The 20997-nt window shown below is 44.9% G+C and overlaps 1 protein-coding gene across 8 annotated transcripts in view; it reads right to left on the bottom strand.

The window, feature by feature from the left end:
- The window catches only part of LOC113406352 (lysine-specific demethylase 6A), a 283935-nt gene that overhangs the window by 223093 nt on the left and 39845 nt on the right, over window positions 1–20997 (bottom strand). For all 8 annotated transcript variants that reach the window (XM_026650736.1, XM_026650746.1, XM_026650739.1 and 5 more), the window contains one exon: window positions 19784–19892. In XM_026650736.1, the coding sequence (XP_026506521.1) occupies window positions 19784–19892 (109 nt within the window). The remainder of the gene's footprint in view (window positions 1–19783; window positions 19893–20997) is intronic.

Here is a 20997-nt window from a genome sequence, read left to right as displayed (position 1 = left end):
GCTAAGATGGTCAGGGACACAAACCCATGCTTTGGTTGTCCCTAAGCCTCTGACTGACAGAAGCTAGAACTAGATGACAGGAGATGGATCATTTGTTAATTGCCCTGTTCTGTTCATTCTCTCTGATGCATCCGACATTGGCTACTGTCAGAAGACAGGATACTGGGCTAGATGGACCATTGTTCTGATCCAGTATAGCCATTTTTATGTCCTTTCTACTTGGGCTTCCTACCCTTTCCATTATAAAAAGGTTGTTGTGGCAATTTTTGAGAAGCTCTAGCAACTCTCTCATTTGCATTAGACCTTTGAAATTCAGCATGGGGAAAAGCCCTTTGGAATTTCATGGGACAAGGAAAAGCACTTCTCTAGCCATTCAGATTTTGCTGAGATACAAACTTTTGAAAACCATTTCTCTTCCTTCACTTGAGTTCTTCAGAACTTTGGCAACTCACCAGACTAACAGCTGAACATGAACGTTCTGAAGTGCTTGGTTCATGCTGGCATCAAAGCAACGGAACACAATGTACTAACAACACCTAGGGACTGGTGGAACAGATATCATGTTGGAGAGAGGGGAACAGAACCACCCCAGGCTCTGTTCCCTAGTGATGGCTAACTACACCCTAGTCGCAGTAGCCCATCCCTCCTTTCTAGGATATCAGCCTTCTCCTGCTTCCAGTTAATGTAGTTAGTCCCTTAAATGAAGTGGTAGAAGTCTCTATTACAGTGCTGAAGGTTCAGAGTTTAAACCCCACTGATGATGCATGACAGAGGGATTGTTACAATTGCACATAGTACAATTTGTTTTTACCTTTTTATCCTTTTAAAAAGTAGGAAATTACACGCAAAAAAATTAAGTATGTTACTGAGATTACAAAGTCAAACACTCAAAAATGCTAGATTTACAGCTACCTGTGAAACCTAAACTCTACCCCATTAAGTGCACTCTCCCTCAAGTGGGCAGTGTCAGCTGAGAAGGGTTGGGAGGGATGGCCAGACCATTCTGATGGAAGGGCTCAATCAAGCTCCAATCACACAGTAAGTATGCCGGAAAGTATAGCAATGAGGAAAGAGAAACAATACAAAGAAACCCAGTGAACTTACAAAGGCGGACTAGAAGTCTTGAGAACTATGAAAGCTACATTTCTGAAAGATTAACATTAAGGAATAAGTCTACTAGGTAAAAACAAAACAAAACAAAACAAAAATGATCATACAGCAGAACTTTAACTTGAATACCCTTTCTCTGTTCTTTGGGTTAGTCATTGATCAGCATCTACACCACAGCAATGAAACAAATTTAAGTATATTTCTATACCATAGAGATAAATTCATAATGTGTTGTTATATATCTAGTTAACATTAAGGAAGCGCTGCTTATGGTTCCATAGTTAAGGTTGAGCTGAGTTTTGCACGTGAAGAGATTCAATACCTTTGTTATATATGAAAAACAGGATAGCCTACACAAAATTACAACACCTACTCTGAGCACAGAATAAATCCTATGAGAATTTACAAGTCAATCCATTAGTTTAAACAAAATTTTAATTGAAAATTGGTCCTTTAAGAAATTTAGTATCTGTGCCAGGCCACTGTTTTGTCCCTAATAACAGAACATTTCACACTCAGACTTCCCATATAGTTAAAACTCATTCATATTTCATGCATGAGCTACATCTGAAGTATTTTTTAAAAGATTAATGATCATTTTTGCTATCATTCTTCATGATAGAAAGTACTCATAAGCCACCGCTGATGGAGAAAATGTGCTGTTATAGAGAATTCCACAAAGAACTGCCCTCTTTCTAAATAATTGTCATCTCCTATTGGTCTCAATGAGACTGAAGATGTGTTCTTTCATTAAAGATTCCACCACTTCTCACTGTTTCCTAGGGGAGCAAAGCCAAGCTGTCTGCAGGGAAAACTGTGGTTCTTGACAGCATAGCACAAATAAGTTAAAGCATATCAGTGAATCTGGTCATAAATTAATTTACAAAAAATGGTTTAAGGTGGATACTATATTCTCTTTAAAGCACTATAAATATACAAACATTCTCTATGTTTAATGGCTATTAAGAACATTTTAATTAAAAAAAAAAGGACTTTCCACACAAAAATTACATTGAGAGTACATATCAGTAATTATGAATAAATACAGGTATTGTACTTTTTCCAAAACAAAAAGCATAAACACAGGAAATACAGAGATAAGGTTAAACTTTAAAGAAATCCAAATATGCTGAAGCATGGAAGTGCAGTTTCATAACTGTGCCATATAGCAATACCATTCGGGGGAGGCCAAGAGAAATCTAACACATTTTAAAAATCAGTTTAATCTAACCTGAGACTACAAATACTCAAATACCTTAATCATATGGTTGCTGTATGACGTCAATAGGACAGAGTTACAGACTGCAAACAATAGTCTGATTTAGGATCCTTAAATATTAACCCACTAATACTAAAACTAGTCATTGAAATTCCTAGCATTATAAAATATTTTGTTGGCACAAGTAAAAATTAAAAAAACTTCCTCTTTTGCTGTGGAAATAGCCTTCACCAATATATTAAGTACACTTTCATTAAGAAAGGGCAAGTTTTAGTATGAATGTCAGAAAAATCTGCTTTCCAACAAGGTCTATTAGATTGTGGAATATTCTCCTCAGGGTAAAATGTGGATGGTACCATTCAATGAGACATCTAAAACTAGACCAGAGAAATATACTAGACTAGAAAATGTTGTAGTTAACTGTATATTGGTAGAAGGATGGACTTTGTGACCTATTCCAATAGGTCTACTTTATCTAACTTCTATGACTACTTAAATTTAGGAGGGTCTTCAAAAAGATACTCCCCATTGAGCATCTTGAATCTACATGGTTCACTTGAAAAAATAATAATTAGATGGCTAGATACTGGCACCATCTAGTGGTGTACTACGAGGCTAAAAGACAATAGATTTTTGGCTTCTTGAATTTCTAATTCCAGTTTAAAATTCAACTATGCTGGAGACCAGTAAGGACAGGAGTGCATCTGATCACACCCTACAGATCTTCTTTTATCTGGGATGTATCTCAAGAAAAAGCATTACTGTACCGACGTGTTTGATTTCTTGTATGGAAATACAAATGAGGGAGCATTCTCTAGGCAGTATCCACAAAAGGATTGTCTGTAGGTAGCTTATAATTGAAAGCATTCAAAATAGCCACAAATTTATCATCAGGGAATTTAAAGACAAGTGAACTGGGAGCAAATTCTTAGCACTCAACTACCCTGACAGGAAGGAGGAGAAAAGGGAATTTAACTGGAGAGCTTTACAAAGGATGGAATTAAGCTATATCCTTCATTTCAAATTTGACACTCCTTAGGCCACCTAAATGTTTATTTACCACAAAGGTCAGATGTAACATGATTATGTGAACACTTAAATGGGTGATGTCAGTTTGGTATTCAGTACTGCTTTAGATGTAGTCAGGGCCGGTCATGCTGGGCAAAGGATTTGCTCCCAGTGTAAGGCAGATGAGAGTTCAGTCTTGTGCACATGATAGAAGGCAGTACTGAGGCCAGAGCAAAACACCACCTCTTGGGTCAAAGGACCTCAGCACAGAGGCTAATCTTGGCATTCTCACACAGACCTAGAGTCTGCCAAGATACAGAGCCAAGAGCCTCAAGTGTCTCTCCTTTCTAATGAGGGGAATGAAGGCACAGCAAAACACTACCAAAACAAGACACTCCATTGCACACACTGCTCCCCCAAGGAGAGAATGGGAGAACAAACGTGACAGATGTTAATCACAATACTTAATATATTATTGGATGACACTCAGATACTATCGCGATGAGCATGGTATAAGACCTATATAGAATGGAATCGCACACTGGGTTACCAAGTGGGTCTCATCCAGACACAGAAGGCACTGAACATGGGAGTTCGTCTTTGGTATGATTCATGGGTAACAGGCACATCTCTTAAAGCCCTTACAGTGCTCAACATGGTTGCGGTGAGGCCAAAGGCTCTCTGTAGAAGGGTGGACTATGTAAGTTAAACTATTCTATGCTACTGTTTACAAGCTAACTAAAGAAAATAAGACAGACTATGGAAAAGTCTACCCTGAGGGCACAAAGGTGAATTCTGTTAACACTCCACACTATTGGTGAAGGAACTGAGGGGTAGGAGTCACTCCTTTATAGAGAGTGGGGCAATGACCTCACCTCGCGCAAACTCTCTTGTGCATGCAAGACAGCTTTTCAAGGCAGTTCCACAGCTCAAAACCAGGAGTGCCATATTCTACAAGTGGGTCTTTGTAAGCTTAACAACAGATCTATTAACAGAACTGTGGATGTGAGGTATAAGACGACCCTCTACCAGATGTTCTAAGCTGGGAGGATGACAAATATGGGATTATTTAGGGAAAAAAACAGTTACCTTTTCCGTAACTGGTGTTCTTCGAGATGTGTTGCTCATGTCTATTCCACAGTAGGTGTGCGTGCTCGCCATGTACATCAGTGCCGGAAGTTTTTCCCCTAGCAGTACCCTCGTGACCCCTGAGGTGGCGCCTGCCTGGCACGGTATAAGGGGAGCTGCACGCTCCCCCCACCCTCAGTTCCTTCTCGCCAGACAACTCCGACAGAGGGGAAGGAGGGTGGGATGTGGAATAGACATAAGCAACACATCTCGAAGAACATCAGTTACGGAAAAGGTAACTGTTTTTCTTCTTCGAGTGATTGCTCATGTGTATTCCACAATAGGTGATTCCAAGCTATATCTGTTGGAGGTGTGGGTAGGAGTTCACAAGTTCCAAGGAGGGAGGACAGCTCTGCCGAAACTGGCGTCATCCCTGGTTTGGGAGACGATTGCATAGTGCGAGGTGAATTTGTGAACCAACGACCACGTGGCGGCCCTACAAATGTCCTGGATGGGGACGTGGGCCACGAAGGCAGCCGACGAGGCCTGTGCCCGGGTCGAGTGAGCCCTCACAATGGGTGGCGGGGGAACACCCACCAGCTCATAACAGGAACGGATGCAAGAAGTGACCCAATTGGAAAGCCGCTGAGTGGAAATCGGCTGGCCCCTCGCGCGCTCAGCCGAGGCGACAGACAGTTGCGAGGACTTTCTGAACGGCATAGTCTGATCCAGGTAGAAAGCCAGAGCCCGCCGCACGTCGAGCTTGTGAAGGTGGCGTTCCTCACTGGATGCACCAGGCTTGGGGCAGAGGACCAGTAGAAAAATGTCCTGACCCATGTGGTAGGTGGAGACCACCTTCAGGAGGAACGCAGGGTGTGGGTGGAGCTGGACCTTGTCCTTATGAAAGACCGTGTACAGCGGTTCGGAGGTCAGGGCCCTGAGCTCCGAGACTCGCCTGGCCGACGTGATAGCAACCAGGAAGGCCACCTTCCACGAGAGGTGAGACTAGGAGCACGTGGCCCGTGGTTCAAACTGGGGCCCCGTGAGACGAGCCAGCACCAGGTTTAGGTCCCACTGTGGAACCGGGGGTCTAGAATATGGGAAAAGACGGTCTAGACCCTTAAGGAACCGGCCAGTCATAGCATGGGAAAAAAAATGTGTCCTTGCACCAGCAGATGGAAGGCCGATATGGCCGCCAGGTGCAGGAGGATAAGGATAAGCTGGATTGGGGAGACGCCCTAGTCTGCCACCCACCTAGAAAACTGGGACCACTTTGCCAAATAAGCGCGGCGAGTGGAGGGCCATCTACTTTCAAGGAGGATGCGCTGAACTTGCTCTGAGCATGTCCTTTCCTCTCCATCTAACCACTGACCCGCCATGCTGTAAGGTCAAGAGCCACTAGGTTGGGATGGAGGAGGTGGCTCTGATCCTGTGAGAGCAGATCCGGGCGGAGCGGCAATGGCCACGGCGGAGCTTCCGCCAGGCCCGTGAGGGTCCCGAACCAATACTGCCTGGGCCACGCTGGGGCAATCAGTAGGACTCGGGCCTTGTCCGACTTTATCTTCTCCAGGACCCTGCTGATTACAGGGAATGGAGAGAAGGCGTAGAGAAGCCGGCCTGACCAGGACAGGAGAAAAGCATCAGAGATAGAGCCCCTCCCCAGACCCTCCCGGAGCAGAACCGGGGGCATCGCCGGTTCTGCCAAGTCGAGAATAGGTGCAGCTGGGGAGTTCCCCATCTTCGGAAGAGCCAGTGGGCCACTTCCAGGTGGAGGGACCACTCGTGTTGCGAGGAGAAGTCCCTGCTCAAGCGATCCGCCCTCTCGTTGCGGGAGCCCGGTAAGTGGAAGGCCTTCAGGTGGATGTCGTGGGCTATACAGAAATTCCACAGCCTGAGGGCTTCAAGGCAAAGGGGAGAGGAGCGGGCCCTGCCTTGCCTGTTGATATAGAACATCGAGGCTGTGTTGTCCATGAGGATCCTGACTACCTTGCCCTCCAGGTGCGAGTGGAAGGCCATACACGCCAGCCGTACCGCTCTGAGCTCCTTGACATTTATATGTAGGGTCAGGTCCTGAGCCGAACACAGGCCTTGGGTCTGAAAGCTCCTCACATGGGCCCCCCAACCCAGGTCCGACACATCAGACACCAGCTCCAGTGATGGGGCCCTGTCCCTGAACGGGACCCCTTGGAGCATGTTGTTAGGGGTGGACCACCATCGCAGGGAAGTAATCACAGCATCCGGCACGGTGAGGACCTTGTCCATCCTGTCCGTGGCCTGGGAGAAATTCGAGGCCAACCAGAGCTGGAGGGGCCTCATCCTGAGTCTAGCCACATACGTGGACACCGACATATGACCCAAGAGTTGCAGGCAAACCCTGGCTGTTGTCACTGGGAACCTTGTGACCGAGTCAATGAGACCTTTCAGGGTCTCGAACCTGTCTGGCGGGAGGGAAGGCCTGGCCGACACTGCGTCCAAGAGCGCCCCGATAAACTCTATGCGTTGGACCAGGACTAACGTGGACTTGGTGTTGTTTACCAGTAGGCCCAAGGCGGTGCACATGGGACAGGAGGAGCGCCACGTGATCCCTCACCTGCGACCAGGAGGTGCCCTTGACAAGCCAATCATCCAGATAGGGAAATATCTGTACCTCCCGCCATCTGAGGTAGGCCGCTACCGCTGACATGCATTTTGTAAACACTCTGAGGGCAGTGGACAGCCCAAACGGAAGGACTGTAAATTGGTAATGATTCTGTCCCACCACAAACCAGAGGAAGTGCCTGTGCCCCTCGAATATGTGGATGTGGAAGTACGCATCCTGTAGATCGAGGGCAGCATACCAATCCCCGGGATCCAGGAAGGGGATGATGGAGGCCAGGGAGACCATGCGGAACTTGAGCTTCACCATGTGCTGGTTCAGACCCTGTAGGTCCAGTATGGGCCTGAGACCCCCTTTGGCCTTCGGGATAAGGAAATAACGGGAGTAGTATCCCTTCCCCATGAACTCCTCGGGCACCGCCTCTATCGCTCCTAGTCCTAGGAGCCGCCCCACCTTCTGCTCGAGCAGAGCTTCGTGCGAGGGGTCCCCCCGGAGGGACTGGGGCAGAGAGTGGTTGGGCAGGGAGGAGGTAAACTGGAGGGTCTAACCCCGGGAGATGGTGTTGAGGACCCATTGGTCCAAAGTGAGCCGAGACCATTCCGGAAGGAAAGCACACAACCGGTTGGAGAAGGGAAGCTTTATTGGGGTTGGATCCCTGATGAGGACTGGCGGGTTGCCCCCGAGCATCCCATCAAAATCGCCTTTTCCCCGCCTGCTTGCCCTTGGAGGGTCCAGGCTGGGGGGGCGGCCGAGACTGCCTGTGAGGGCGTCTCTTATAGTCCCATTGCTTCTTATGGGCGGCCTCGTACTTCAGGAGGGCAGCCAGGGTCGGCTTGAACTTAGGTTTTGCCAGAGCCAGGACATAGAGACCCAGGGTCTGGAGGGTCGTGCAGGAGTCCTTCATGCCATGCAGCCTTGTATCGGTTTCCTCTGCGAACAGAGCTTTCCCATCAAACAGGAGATACTGCATGGAAGATTGCGCCTCGCTGTAGAGCCCAGAGAGCAGGAGCCATGATGCCCGTCTCATGGACACCTCGGAGGCCACTGAACGTGCAGCCGTGTCCGCAGCATCCGAGGCAGCCTGCAGGGAAGCCCGAGCTGCTGTTGCCCCTTCCTCCACCAGCGGCCTGAATTCCTTCTTATCACGCTCCTGGAGGGACACCTCAAATTTAGGCAGGGAGCCCCACAGATTAAATTCATACTGACCCAAGAGGGCCTGATGTTTGCCACTCGTAACTGGAAGCTCAGAGACCAATAAATTTTTCTTCCAAAAGAGTCCAGCCTCCGAGAGTCTTTGTTCTTTGGGGTCGGGGCTGGCTGACCCTGTCGTTCCCTGTGGTTGACCGACTCGACCACCAGGGAGTTGGGCGCCAGGTGGGTAGATAGGTACTTATGCCCTTTAGTGGGTACAACGTACTTGCGTTCTGCCTTTCTTGATATAGGGGCCAATGAGGCCGGTGTTTGCCACAGGGCATTTGAAATTTTAGCCACTCCTTCATGGAGCGGCAAGGCCACCCTACCTGGTGCCGATGGGGACAACACGTTGAACAGGGAGTCCAAGGGCTCCTCCATCTCCTCTGCCTGGAGGTGGAGGCTTGCTGCCGCCCTCTTTAAGAGCTCTTGGTGGGCGCTGAAGTCCTCCTGCAGGATGGAGGGAGGCAGGACCGCAATCGCCTCCTCTGGGCGGGGCAAAGAGGCCGGTGTGGTGCTTTGGGTGTCGGCCGGCACCGGAGGATCCATCACCTGGTCGGACTCCGGGCGCAGTACCAAGGATGAGCATCCCACCGACTTCTTTGTCAGGAGTCTAGGGATGGAGGCCGACGGTGCTTCCTAAGCTCCGGCCACCGACCGAGCTCCCACTGGGGGCTGCGCTGGAGGCCACGGTGCCCACTGGTACCACTGAGCCGGCCACGACGCTCGGTGCCACTGCACCTGGTGTGGCACCGGTGGGGCTGGCTGCCCGGGTTGGCCGGTCTGCCCATCGAAGAACGGCTACGAATGGAGACCGGGCTGGCGCAGGATCCACTGCTGTCTCTCAACCGGGAGGAGCGGCGGTGCCGGGATCTGCAACCGTCACAGGACCACGATCTCGACTTGGAGGACTGGTACCAACGGTAATAACTGCTCTGCGAATGGCCTCGACGGTGGGACCCGCGACGGCGAGGTGCCGGCGATCAACGTTCAGGGCTGCGGTGCCTTGGCAGAGACTTGAAGCAGGAGCCCGAGCGGGAACGGCGTCGACAACCGTGCCGTGACCGACTGCAGTACCCTCTCCGGGATGAGGACCGACGATGTCCACCGCAGTCCCATCAACATCCGCTCTCTGAGGAGGACTGGTGCCGCGAGTCCCGGACAGATGGAACCCAGCCCAAGAGTCTGGTCGGCGTTGAGGGCACTCCACGTGGACTCTGCCCCGAGTGGACGCTGGGCGGTGATCGGCATCAGGGAAGTTCCCTCGACCGAGACCAGTACTGAGCCGGGGGGGGGGGGGGGGGACAGCGCAGATCCCAGCGGAGGCTTGCCTCTGGAGCGTGGGGCCGATATCGGTGGCGCTCCAGGCACCAGCATGGACAAGATGTCCCGGGCTGCCTGGAGGGCTTTGGGCGTGGACGGCATCCGAACATCCGGAAAGGCCTGTTCCAAAGGGGCTGGGCCACTCCACTCTATATGAGTCAGAGGCCTAGGGCCCGGTGGGGATCGAGGACTGCCCGACATGGGCCTAGCCTCTGTCCCAAACTTCCCTCGGTGCCACTGCAAAGAGGGAGTCTTCTTGGCATGGCCCGTGGATGGTGAGCAGTGCCGACTGGTCAATGGCACCGGCGGATCACCGCATACCAACACCACGGTGACCAGTACGGGCTCGGAGCGGCATGCCGGGGTCAGGGTCAGCGCCGACTCCATCGAACAGATTTGGGGACAAGCTACAGCAAAGCTGGAGCAGAGCAGTTCCGATGCACCTTCACTGGTGGCAAGAAGGAACTGAGGGTGGGGGAGCGCGCAGCTCCCCTTATACTGCACAAGGCAGGCGCCACTCCAGGGGTCGCGGGGGGTGCTCCCCCCTACGGGTACTGCTAGGGGAAAACTTCCGGCACCAGTGCACGTGGCGAACACGCACACCTATTGTGGAATACACATGAGCAATCACTCGAAGAAGAAATCAGTCTTGTTGCCAAAGCTATCTTGAAAGACAAGACAACATCTAATTAGTCCCCAGAGAAATGGGACACCTGAGAGTGAATGGTCATAAGCTTAGTTTTCACCCAACCATGGTTATAACAACTAACTATGGCCATCATTAGAAAATGCAAGGTTAACAGTAAACATAAGAATAAACTAAGTACCACAACAGCAATGAAAGTTATCAGTATTATAAGCACTCTTTAGATAATACACAACAAGAGAGCCTAAAATTGATACACCCATTCTATAACACACTTCTGAGTTGCAGAAAACATCCCCTGAGGAGCACAGCTGGATCACATTTAGCCCTGAAATCCTTCAAAGGATATACTATATATCTACCTCTCAAAAATGCCTTTAGTAATATTAAAATACATATTGTAATATGAAATGCAACATTGTCTCAAGAACAGATTAAGCATGTAATTAATTTCATATTTCTTCAAGTAGATATTGCGTACATCATCATCAAGTTTTTATCCTAAGATTATTTCCCAACATTTCTCCATCTTCTTAAGGGTCACACTCAAAGCTGATACAAGAGATCTCGAGATCTCAGGTTTGCAGTGCAAAGTGACCATTCTCAGAATATCAGTGCACATAGATACATTTCCTAGTATCCCCAACATACCATTCTCCTTTCAAGGGATTTTCATCGGGGAGAGTTATTCACTTTGAGGGGGGCACACGAAGGAGAGGGGTGTAGGCAGAGAACTAATGATCCACTAAAGCCTGGTTATTTAATTCTCTAGAATTGATTCTTTTTCATTATTGCTCAGAGGCATCTTAAACAGTCTGGGCTAAACAATAAAAATCCACCAAAACACAACTGGGTTACTCATGCCAAAGATTTTAATCCTTCTTGCTAATTAAAAAAAAATGCCACAGGACTACAATCACAAAGCTCCAGAACACCAAAATTTTATAATTAAAAAAATTACCCTTGCAGTGAGTTTCCCTATGCCAGAAAAATCACTACATTATAACTGCAGCCCTATTAAAAGTTCCAGATGCACTATCTCAAAGTAACACACACAATATGGCAGTTTGGTAAGCTCCCCATAATGGGTGATTGACAATTAACCGGAGTTAAGAACCTCCAGCAGACTCCATTGACCCCAAATTATCACTCCTGAAATTTTCTTTATCACTGAAGTGTATCAATTTTTATACACAAATATTGCATGCCCTGTTTACAGAGCCCTGTGGTTAAGCTTTGGACAACAGCTTCAAGTACACACTCACCTATTTATCAGTGACAAGTTTTCCTGGAAGAAGGAAAGCCTAAACCCATCCATTTATACAGAATCCAACCTTCCAAATGCAAACCAATGCAGTTCTGTATTCCTGATTCCCAAACAATATCAGAGTAACATTAACAAGACTGGTGAGCTGCACTGCTGATAATCAGAATCTTTTAGACAACATCACGTCAATTCTACTGTAGTGCACCTTCGGAAAAGTATAAACAGCAGACAGATAAAAGCTAGGACTGCATTATAATCTAGTCTGACCTCCTCCATAACACAAGCCAAAGAACCTCATCCAAGAATTTCTGCATCAAGCTCATACCTATCTGAGCTATACCCTATCTTTTAGAAATAGGTTCAGTCTTGATTTCAAAGACTTCAAATGGGGAATCTACTACTTCCCTAGGTAACTAACTATTAGGATTGTCAACTTCACTTAAAAGTTTGTATTTTATTTCTAGTGTGAATTTGTTTATCTTCAGCTTCCAATTCACTTATGTCCAATACAAAAGGTAATACCACCTCCCTACTCCTACTTCAGTAGTACTTTGCACTCTTTCACACCACAATGCTGTGTCTCATGTTCAATTGCTTATCTATCCTGACCCCTTAAGCCCTTTACAGAGTTGCTGCTTCTCAGGATACAGTGCACCTTCTTATAAATGTAACTTATGTTCTTTGTTCCTCGATTTAGAACTTGCATTGGCTGTATTAAAACACATGTTCTAATAAGTCAACCTTACCATCAAGTGATCCACATTCGCCTGTAGACTGACCCCATCTTTATTTATCACTCCAATTTTTGTGGCATCTGCAAACTTTACCAGCACTTATATTTTCTTCCAGATCATTGATAAACATATTAAATAGCACTGGGCCAAGAACAGAGACCTGCCAGACCCCAACAGAAACACACCAATTTACAATTACTTTTTACATTCTGTAAATTAGTTTTTAATCCATTTAATATGAGGTATATTGATTTTATATAGTACCTTTTCCTCCCAAAATTAAAATGACATGTAGGACTAAGTCAAATGCCTTACAAAAGTCTAAGTATATTATGTCAACAGTTTATTAACCAAACTTGTCAAAAATAATATTATTTGATGAGATCAAAAGACACTGATTTTGACAAGACGTATTTTCCATTAAGCCATGTTGATTAGTATTAATTATGCTACCGCCTCATAATTGTTTACTGATTTTGTCCCATACCATTCTTTCCATGATTTTGCCTGTGATTAATGTCAGGCTAATTAGCCTATAGCTTCCTGGGTCTTGCCATTTACCCTTTTCAAATACTGGCACAATGTTAGCTTTCTCCTAGTCCACTGGAACTTCCAGTGTTCTAAGATTTGTTAAAAAATCAACATTAATGGATCACAGAGCTTTTCCATCAATTCTTTTAATATTCGTGGTGCAAGTTATCTAGTCCTGCAGATTTAAAAATGTTAAGCTGTTGCTGTTTAACATACTCCTTAGTTACTAACGGAATAGAATGTATTTCATGATCACTAAGATAAGAATACACCATCCTGTTTTCTTTCAAATACTGAATAGAAATATTTAAATACTTCTGCCTTTTGATTGATGATTTATCATCCTTGTCTAGCATCAGACCTACAGTATTGCTAGAATTTTGTTTGTTCCCAATATATTTAAAGAACTCTTTGTCCTTGACCCTACTGGCCATAGATTTTTTCCCACTTACACCGTTAGCTTCTCTTAACTGTCTAAAATTCCTAACTGCTGTGCTGACTGGTACTCCTTGCTTTCACCTTCCCTAATGTTTTGTTATATATTACTTATTTCTATTACTTTCACCTCCCCTCCAAAACAGGATTATTTTTTTAAATCAAATAAGCCTTCTTTCTTGACTGCGGAATTGTATGTTTTGAAGCATCTAATAAAGAATTCTTAAATATAATTCCCATTTTTATTTTTAAAGTACTTCCTCCCACTCAATTTTAGCACGTGATGGCTTTCATATTTGGAAACTGGCCTTTTTAAAGCACCAAATATACCTACTACTTGATGTTCTATCTGCACACAGCAAATGAAAATAGACATCATAAATTTTCATAAATGATCTGGAAAAAGGGGTGAATGCTTTAGAATTAACTAAGGGATCTCACAAGACTGCGTGATTGGGCAACAAAATGGCAGATGAAATTCAGTGTTGTTGATAATGCACAATGGAAAAATAATCCCAGCTATACATATAAAATGATGGGTTTTAAATTAGCTGTTACCACTCAAAAGAGATCTTGGGAGTCATCATGGATAGTTCCCTGAAATCATCTGCTCAGTGTGCAGCAGCAGTCAAAAAAGCAAACAATGTTAGGAACCATTAGGAAAGGGATAGATCACATATAATGATACACCTCTACCCCGATATAATGCGGTCCTATATAACGCGAATTTGGATATAATGCAGTAAAGCAGCGCTCCGGGGGACGGGGCTGCTTTACTTCCTTATATCCGAATTCGTGTTACTGCAAGCGGTTCCTCTGCGCCCGCGTTACTTGCTGCGTCCCTCCCCGGGGCCCCCCGCCCCAGCTCACCTCCGCTCCACCTCCTCCCACGAGCGCGCCGCAGCTCCGCTTCTCCTCCCTCCCGGGCTTGCCGCTCCAAACAGCTGAGGGAGGGGGGAGAAGCGGAGCTGCGATGCGCTCGTGGGAGAAGGCGGAATGGAGGTGAGCTGGGGTGGGGGGGCCCCGGGGAGGGCCGCAGCAAGTAACGGGGGGCGCAGAGGAACCGCTCCCCGTTCCAGCTCATCTCCGCCTCCTCCCCTGAGCACGCCGCCGCCGCTCCGCTTCGCCCCCAGTTCTTGTATTTACCCCTTTCACATAATACAAGAACTAGGGGTCATCCAATTAAATTCATAAGCAGCAGGTTTAAAACAAACATAAGGAAGTACTTCTTCACAGAACACACAGTCAACGTGTGCAGCTCATTGCCAGGGAATGTTGTGAAGGCCAAAAATATAACCGGTTCAAAAAAAAAAAAAAAAAATACTTGGACCTATTCTCTGTGAATTTACCTATCAACGGGTATTAGCCAAGATGGTTAGGGCTGCAACCCCACGGTCCAGGTGTCCCTAAACCTGACTGCCAGAAGCTGCAATTGGACAACAGGTGATGGATCACTCCAAACAGCCCTGTTCTGTTCATTCCCTCTGAAGAATCTGGCACTGGCAACTGTCTGAAGACAGGATACTGGGCTAGATGGACCATTGGTCTGACCCAGTATGCCCATTCTTATGTTCTTATCACTCACACCTGAGCAACCATAAATTTTTAGTTCAGTGATCAATTCATCTTTATCTGTCTAAATTAGGTCTAATGTACAAATTACCGCAAGTTGGTTTCAGTAATTTGTGTTTGAAAGTTATATATTTTTTAGAATCGCTAAAGATATTTTACAAGTGACAGCAAGAGATCTCTGGCATATGTCCCCCAGACTGAAATTCCCAATAATGCAATATTTCCATCTACACACTATAGACAGAAGTTTAAGGAGCTGCTGAGCACATCCTGTTCCCTTGTCTGATTTGGTGGTCTATAGCAGACTTCCATCCCCCCCACTACCACTTGTGATTTATCAGTTAATCCTTTGATCCATAAGCATCCCAGTCCTCTCCTTCAGAATTGTCAATAACTCTAGAGCAGGTAGTGGTATTGTTAATGGAGAGTGCCACTCTATGTACCATACCTCCCATTGTATCTTTCCTAAACACAGCATATTCCCTGATTTTAACATCAGTCATGTGATTGAAAACTGATGTGTTGCATAATACCAATCATATCAAATTTCTTTTCTAATTCCTTGTTTATTCTCACTATTCCTATTGCAATTCTTATTGTCTATGTAATAAAACAATGGAGATTTCCACAGGGGAGGGAGACTCCCTCAAAAATGGAAAAAAATGGACACCTCTAAGGTCTTTCCAGCAATGTCTACAGTAGCTACACACTGCAGTGAAAAGCAGGCTGTGTCCATCCTGTGGCATTTAGCTACACATGGCAAAGAAAGGTTCTGGCAGGGGCAATGTAGCAGGGAAAGGCACTAACAACTCCCTCCCAGCCTCTCTCTCCTCCCACCCACTTCCCCACTCTAGAGTCTTTCCCTGCAGCGTGGAAAGGCTCCAGCAGTGGGGAGCCTCTTACCACTTTCAAAGACTTTCACTGAGGCAGGGAAAGGCTCTGGCAGCAGGACACTACACTAGTAAAAAGAGTTTACATGTAGGAAGCACTGTGTGGGCATGTAGAGAGCCATGTAAGATATATACCTGAAGTTTCTCGTGTGTCTGCATTCTACTTGCCTAAGCAGTGCTCACTGTCTACACTGCTATTTATATAAATGCTAACTGGATGTGCAATGTCTGTATTCTACATGCCCATAAGTGTAGACGTAGCCTAAGTCTCTGGAGGCTCTTAAGTGAAGAGCAGGCTTCCTCATTTCATTTTTGCCAGTCAGAGGCAGATACAAAAGACTGAGCCCCTAAGGAGGATGCAGGACAGCATACATAATCCCAGTATCCTTTCCTGACACTGGAAGTTTATGATAGGGGCTGAGCCTCTCCCGAAGCTGTTGCTCTTTCCTCTCTACACAGGAGCAGCAGCAGCACCTCTATGAGAAACAGAGGCTGCTTCTCAGTGCCATGCATTTAAAAGGCAGGGTGCAGCTATCAACAATTCCCTCTTCCTCCGCATACAGGAGCAAAAGGAGTCGTATTTACAGGTGTGACAAATTGCTACAGAAATGAGCAAGTGATGACACTAACCTACTACAGAACATTTCATGGCAGATCATGCTGCCACCTTCCCACCACCACATTTTTCACTATACTGGAGTCAGACTGTCAGCTCCGCACACTTTCACTACACTACGTCACAGTGCCAGCCAAGGTCAAAACATATGGGGTGCAAAGGGACCTTGCCTCACCGTTCAGATCATCTCCCCTACCTCAGTTTTAATGGAATCAACTTCAAGAATAGACAAAAGACCCAAAAATGTTGTGTCCAAATGTGTACCATATAATCATAGCACACAAACAGCATGTCTACACAAGAACTAAAGAGGTGCAAAGAACTCCCAGGAACTCAAACTGACGCTGTTTAATGTTAGATCAGTGGTCAACAAGATGACCATTTATGGCTTCATTGTGAAAGAGGCTCCAGAAGTATGATGTAGCTTGCATTACCAAAACACATCTGGATAATACAGCAGAAACTCAGGGTTACTTGAACACCTCGGGAATGGAGGTTGTTCACATCTCTGAACAGAATGTTATGGCTGTTCTTTCAAAGGTATACAACTGAACATTCAAAGCTGTATTAAGTCAAACTTTACTATGCAGAAGAAAAATGCTGCTTTCCCTTTTTTAGTAGTTTACGTTTAACACAGTACCATACTGTATTTGCTTTTTTTGTCATCTCTGCTGCTGACTGATTGCATACTTGTGGTTCCAAATGAGCTGTGTAGTTGACTGGCCAGTTCGTAACTCTGGTGTTCATAACTCTGAGGTTCTACAGTACTGCAAACTACGTTGGTCCAACATGATCCTCTGGCTCCTTCTCCTCCAAGGTTACTTAGCACACCACAGGCCAAAAAGTGGTCAAGAGCACATGCAGAACAATATTCTTTTTAAACTTAAATACAACAAATCCAGGAAACACCCAAACCCTTTGAACTCTTCTACTTCACATGTGAAAAAAGCTGAAAACAACTTAGACTTTCTATGTAGATTCCCAATGACTAGAAAGGAGAGTGGTAACAGAAACTCATCCAAATCTTCAGCATAGCACAGAGGACACAGTTGGAGCTGAGAAACTAGCCCTGTGTCTTCGTCAGCACCGTTATAGGACTTCTGCTGGGAATCCACACCTCCAAGATTAGGAAAGTAAGCAAAAAAATAGCAGAAAAATCATTTATGCTTCCCCCTCCCCCTTTATCCATGGAATCAAATAGTACTCAAGCACACCTGACGTTCTAATCCACTGTATGTGATGGTGGTTAAAATTTTCAGTTTGGAGAACTTCAACATTGATGTCAACAAAAGCCTTGGATGAAAATAACCCAAACCCACATTTCTTCTCTCCATTTTACACAGAATTTGTCACTGAATCCTCTTGTGGCAGTTTGTTACAGAATTTAAGCTTTCATTAAAAAAAAAAAAAAAATTTAGCTGTTGAAGTTGTGGAGAAAAACCATGACAAGATGCACCCAGTATTAACCAGTTTAGTGTTGTTTTGCACCTGCAGACAGCCTGAGACAATAAGCTCAGAGATGCATACTCTCCCCATTCAGCTAAATGAGGCTTTAAAACTCTTAAATAAAATAAATAAAACAGGCAAACTATTTATATGTCTGGATTGTTAACTATTTCATTGCTGACTGTTTTAGCAAAAACCATGATGGAATCAAGGCATTTTGGATTTATAAAGTTATTTACCAACCAAAAAGTTTCTGCCTCTGATTGATAAGAAAAGCTCTTAGCCTATGTCTTTTCACTGCCCAAAAGGTGTATGTTTGTACAGCAAGATGGCTAACTTGAGTTAGCGATCTCTCTTTAAACACACACCTATTTTGGCAGTGAAGACGGCGTGAGCCTTCAACACTACAGTGGCACATGTTGAGAAAAATTCTTCATACTTAAACCTATCTGCATCAGATGGTGTTTTCCTCCAAGAACACTTGATGCTGCTCAGTGTCAAATGCCACTAGATTTCTTCCTTTCTACTTTTTCCATCACAGGTCATCCAAATGCCTTAGGGATCTGAGAGAGTAATGGTGTAGGAGACAGCATTTCAATGCCAGAGGGTCTATGGCAGCAACCTGGGAGCGATGGTAGTGTTTCACTGTCACAATACTAAATTTAGTGGCTTTTCTATCTGTAAAGCTTTAGCATTTGTTGGCGCTGATAATTTTCTAGGGTGGACTTTGGTGGTTGCTTGTTCTTGTCTTGTGATGGGGGAGGGAAATTTTTACCTGAAGGAGACGGTGGTCAGATAAGGACACAGATTAGCTTGGGTGTTTCTAATGTCCAGCGCAAGGATCCAGTCCAAAGCACACGGGGGCGGGGAGGAATATTATCTGCATGCAGCCAAAGGTGAAGAGGAGGGCTTTTTGCTGCTGCTGTCTGAGGTGTCATTCTACATTGATGAAGTCTCCCTCAAGCTAAGTCATGTGAACTTCAAAACCATGTTAGACAGTGTTGCGGGGTGGGGGGGAGGGAGGATTGGGAAGCCTTTGGTGTTCGTAGCTCTGTAGATTAGCAGGATGCCCATAATCTATTATCAGCACTCTCAGATTAAGAGGATACCCTCTTCGATGTTAAACTAGTCTCTTCTGCATCTGAATCTGGAGGAGAATAAAATCACTATACTACCATTCTCCACGTCTAAGTGTTCAGAGTAGCCTAATGCCGCAAAGTGAGCTAGCGCTGTGTTTATCTTGTCAGCGAACCATGTTTCAGTGATGCAGCCCACTGGCCCACAGCTAACGAGTTTGTGGTGGTAAAGAATGGTGACTCCTGACCATGATTCCGTTAGCATAAGGCAGATGTCTTGAAAATGCTCTATTTACTCTGCGTTGGTTGGCTCATTTGGTGCGCTGTAACAACTTACCTAGGGAATGACCAAGTGGCATAGAAGCAGCAGTGGCACAAGCCAAAGTACTTTATGCGTTGGCAATCCTAGACTGATGGAACAACTTGCATGGGTTTTTTTTCAGCCCACATAAATTAGAACAACCTTGAGATTGCTGTAACTTACATCAGGGCCAAACACCAGTCTCTGGCTGTTCACAGACTTGGGAGAGCGCAAATGCTGCTTTATACCTGACCCCTTTTCCTGGGGCTTGTGCCAAGCACAGATCAGGGATCTGGACAATATTCCTGGTACACATTTAGGTCTCCTTTTCATTTCTAATGCCTACTCTTATTCTAGTTGCCATATCCATGACTACATTTGATATACACTTATGGTTATGCTGTAGTCAGTTTACTTTATTTTTGAACATTTTCAGCAACAGAAGAAACGTGGGGAACAATTAGGTACTATGTTTGTATATTATTCACATCTGTTCATGAACCAGTAAACATGTTCTACTAAAACACTTGCCCACAAGGTTTCTCTGGGGGAAGGGAAGAACAAAAGTATTCCTCAGTACAATGACATATTACTTATTTTGTTACAGACTTTGAAGCATGGTGCTGCCAACAAAAAGTGCTGAAGTTGATCTACCCAATATTTATGGTTATATTGTGGTGTCATAATCAAATCTGGGTCATTAAAGACACTACAGTTATTAAAACTGCTATACAAGTGTGATAAAAAGCCTTACCTTTTGGATAATCTTCCAATAAGAGGTTGAAGTGACCTAACTGACAAAAGAAATCAGACTCGACCTTTCCTTCAGCTTTCAATATCAGAGATTCATAGCAGCGAACAGCCTGTAAAAGGGAAGTACAGATATTTTCAAAATGCTGTATTGTACTGAACAAAGCACATTTTATAAATGCATCTTCTTTCTAATACAAATATAAACCTTTTACCAAACCTAATTTTATTGTGCATAACTAAAAACTCTGCAGTTTTCTGCAACAACCAGAGTTATTTCAGAATTATGTCATCCTTGGTTTTAAAGCAAGAACAAGAGGGAGAGCACATATTGAAAAAGTGTCAGATTCAAACACAAATATCCAGCGATACTAATAACTATAATACAGAAAAAACAAAATCTTTCTTTTTTCTTTACTTGTGAACTTGACACACACTTCATTTCCCTAAGGAAAAAACAAATTGATACAGTACATCAGAGGGGATTGATTTAAATTGAAGTGACATAAATCACTGAATGTAATTATGATTTAAATCAGCAAGTAGGAAACTGATTAAAATCATCAATTTTAATCTTGTTTTGAATTTGTTCATTAGTTATTTTCCCAAAGAACATTTGAGTCTGGTTGGCTGCTGTAATTTGATACTTTTTGCTAACCAGGAGGATACACTATCTATACATACTTTAATTATATTACACAACATATAATTACTCAAATTCTTAATTTACCATTTCTTATTTACTAAATCATTTTTTGTCATAATTTGTGTCAAGCTGAATTTGTATGGAATCGGAATTCAATTGAAAATGCTTTTTTTTTTAAAAATACAAAAAAGCATTTAAAATTGTTTGAACACTAAGATCATGTCTACACTACCACTTATGTCAGCAAAACTTATGTCACTCAAAAGAACACCCCCCTGAGTGACATAAGTTTCGCAGGCATAAATGGTAATGTGCACAGCACTATGTCAGGGGGGAGCTCCTCCCGCCGACATAATACCACCTCAAAAAATGGCGGTAGCTATCATGTTGACGGGAGAGCTCTCTCCTGTCAGCATAGAGCGGCTAAATGGGTGATCTTACAGCGGCGCAGCTGCATCAGTACAGCTGTGCTGCTGTAAGGTCACTAGCGTAGACATGCCTTAGTTTAGCAATACATCGAAGAGTTCGGTGGTGCCTTAAAGTCCAGGCTTTTCAACTCCTAGTCGATTTCT

This window comes from Terrapene carolina, unplaced genomic scaffold, assembly GCF_002925995.2.
Source record: "Terrapene carolina triunguis isolate 2854851 unplaced genomic scaffold, T_m_triunguis-2.0 Scaffold26, whole genome shotgun sequence".
Lineage (NCBI taxonomy): Eukaryota > Metazoa > Chordata > Testudines > Emydidae > Terrapene > Terrapene triunguis.
This window is presented reverse-complemented; position numbering and strand designations above follow the sequence as displayed.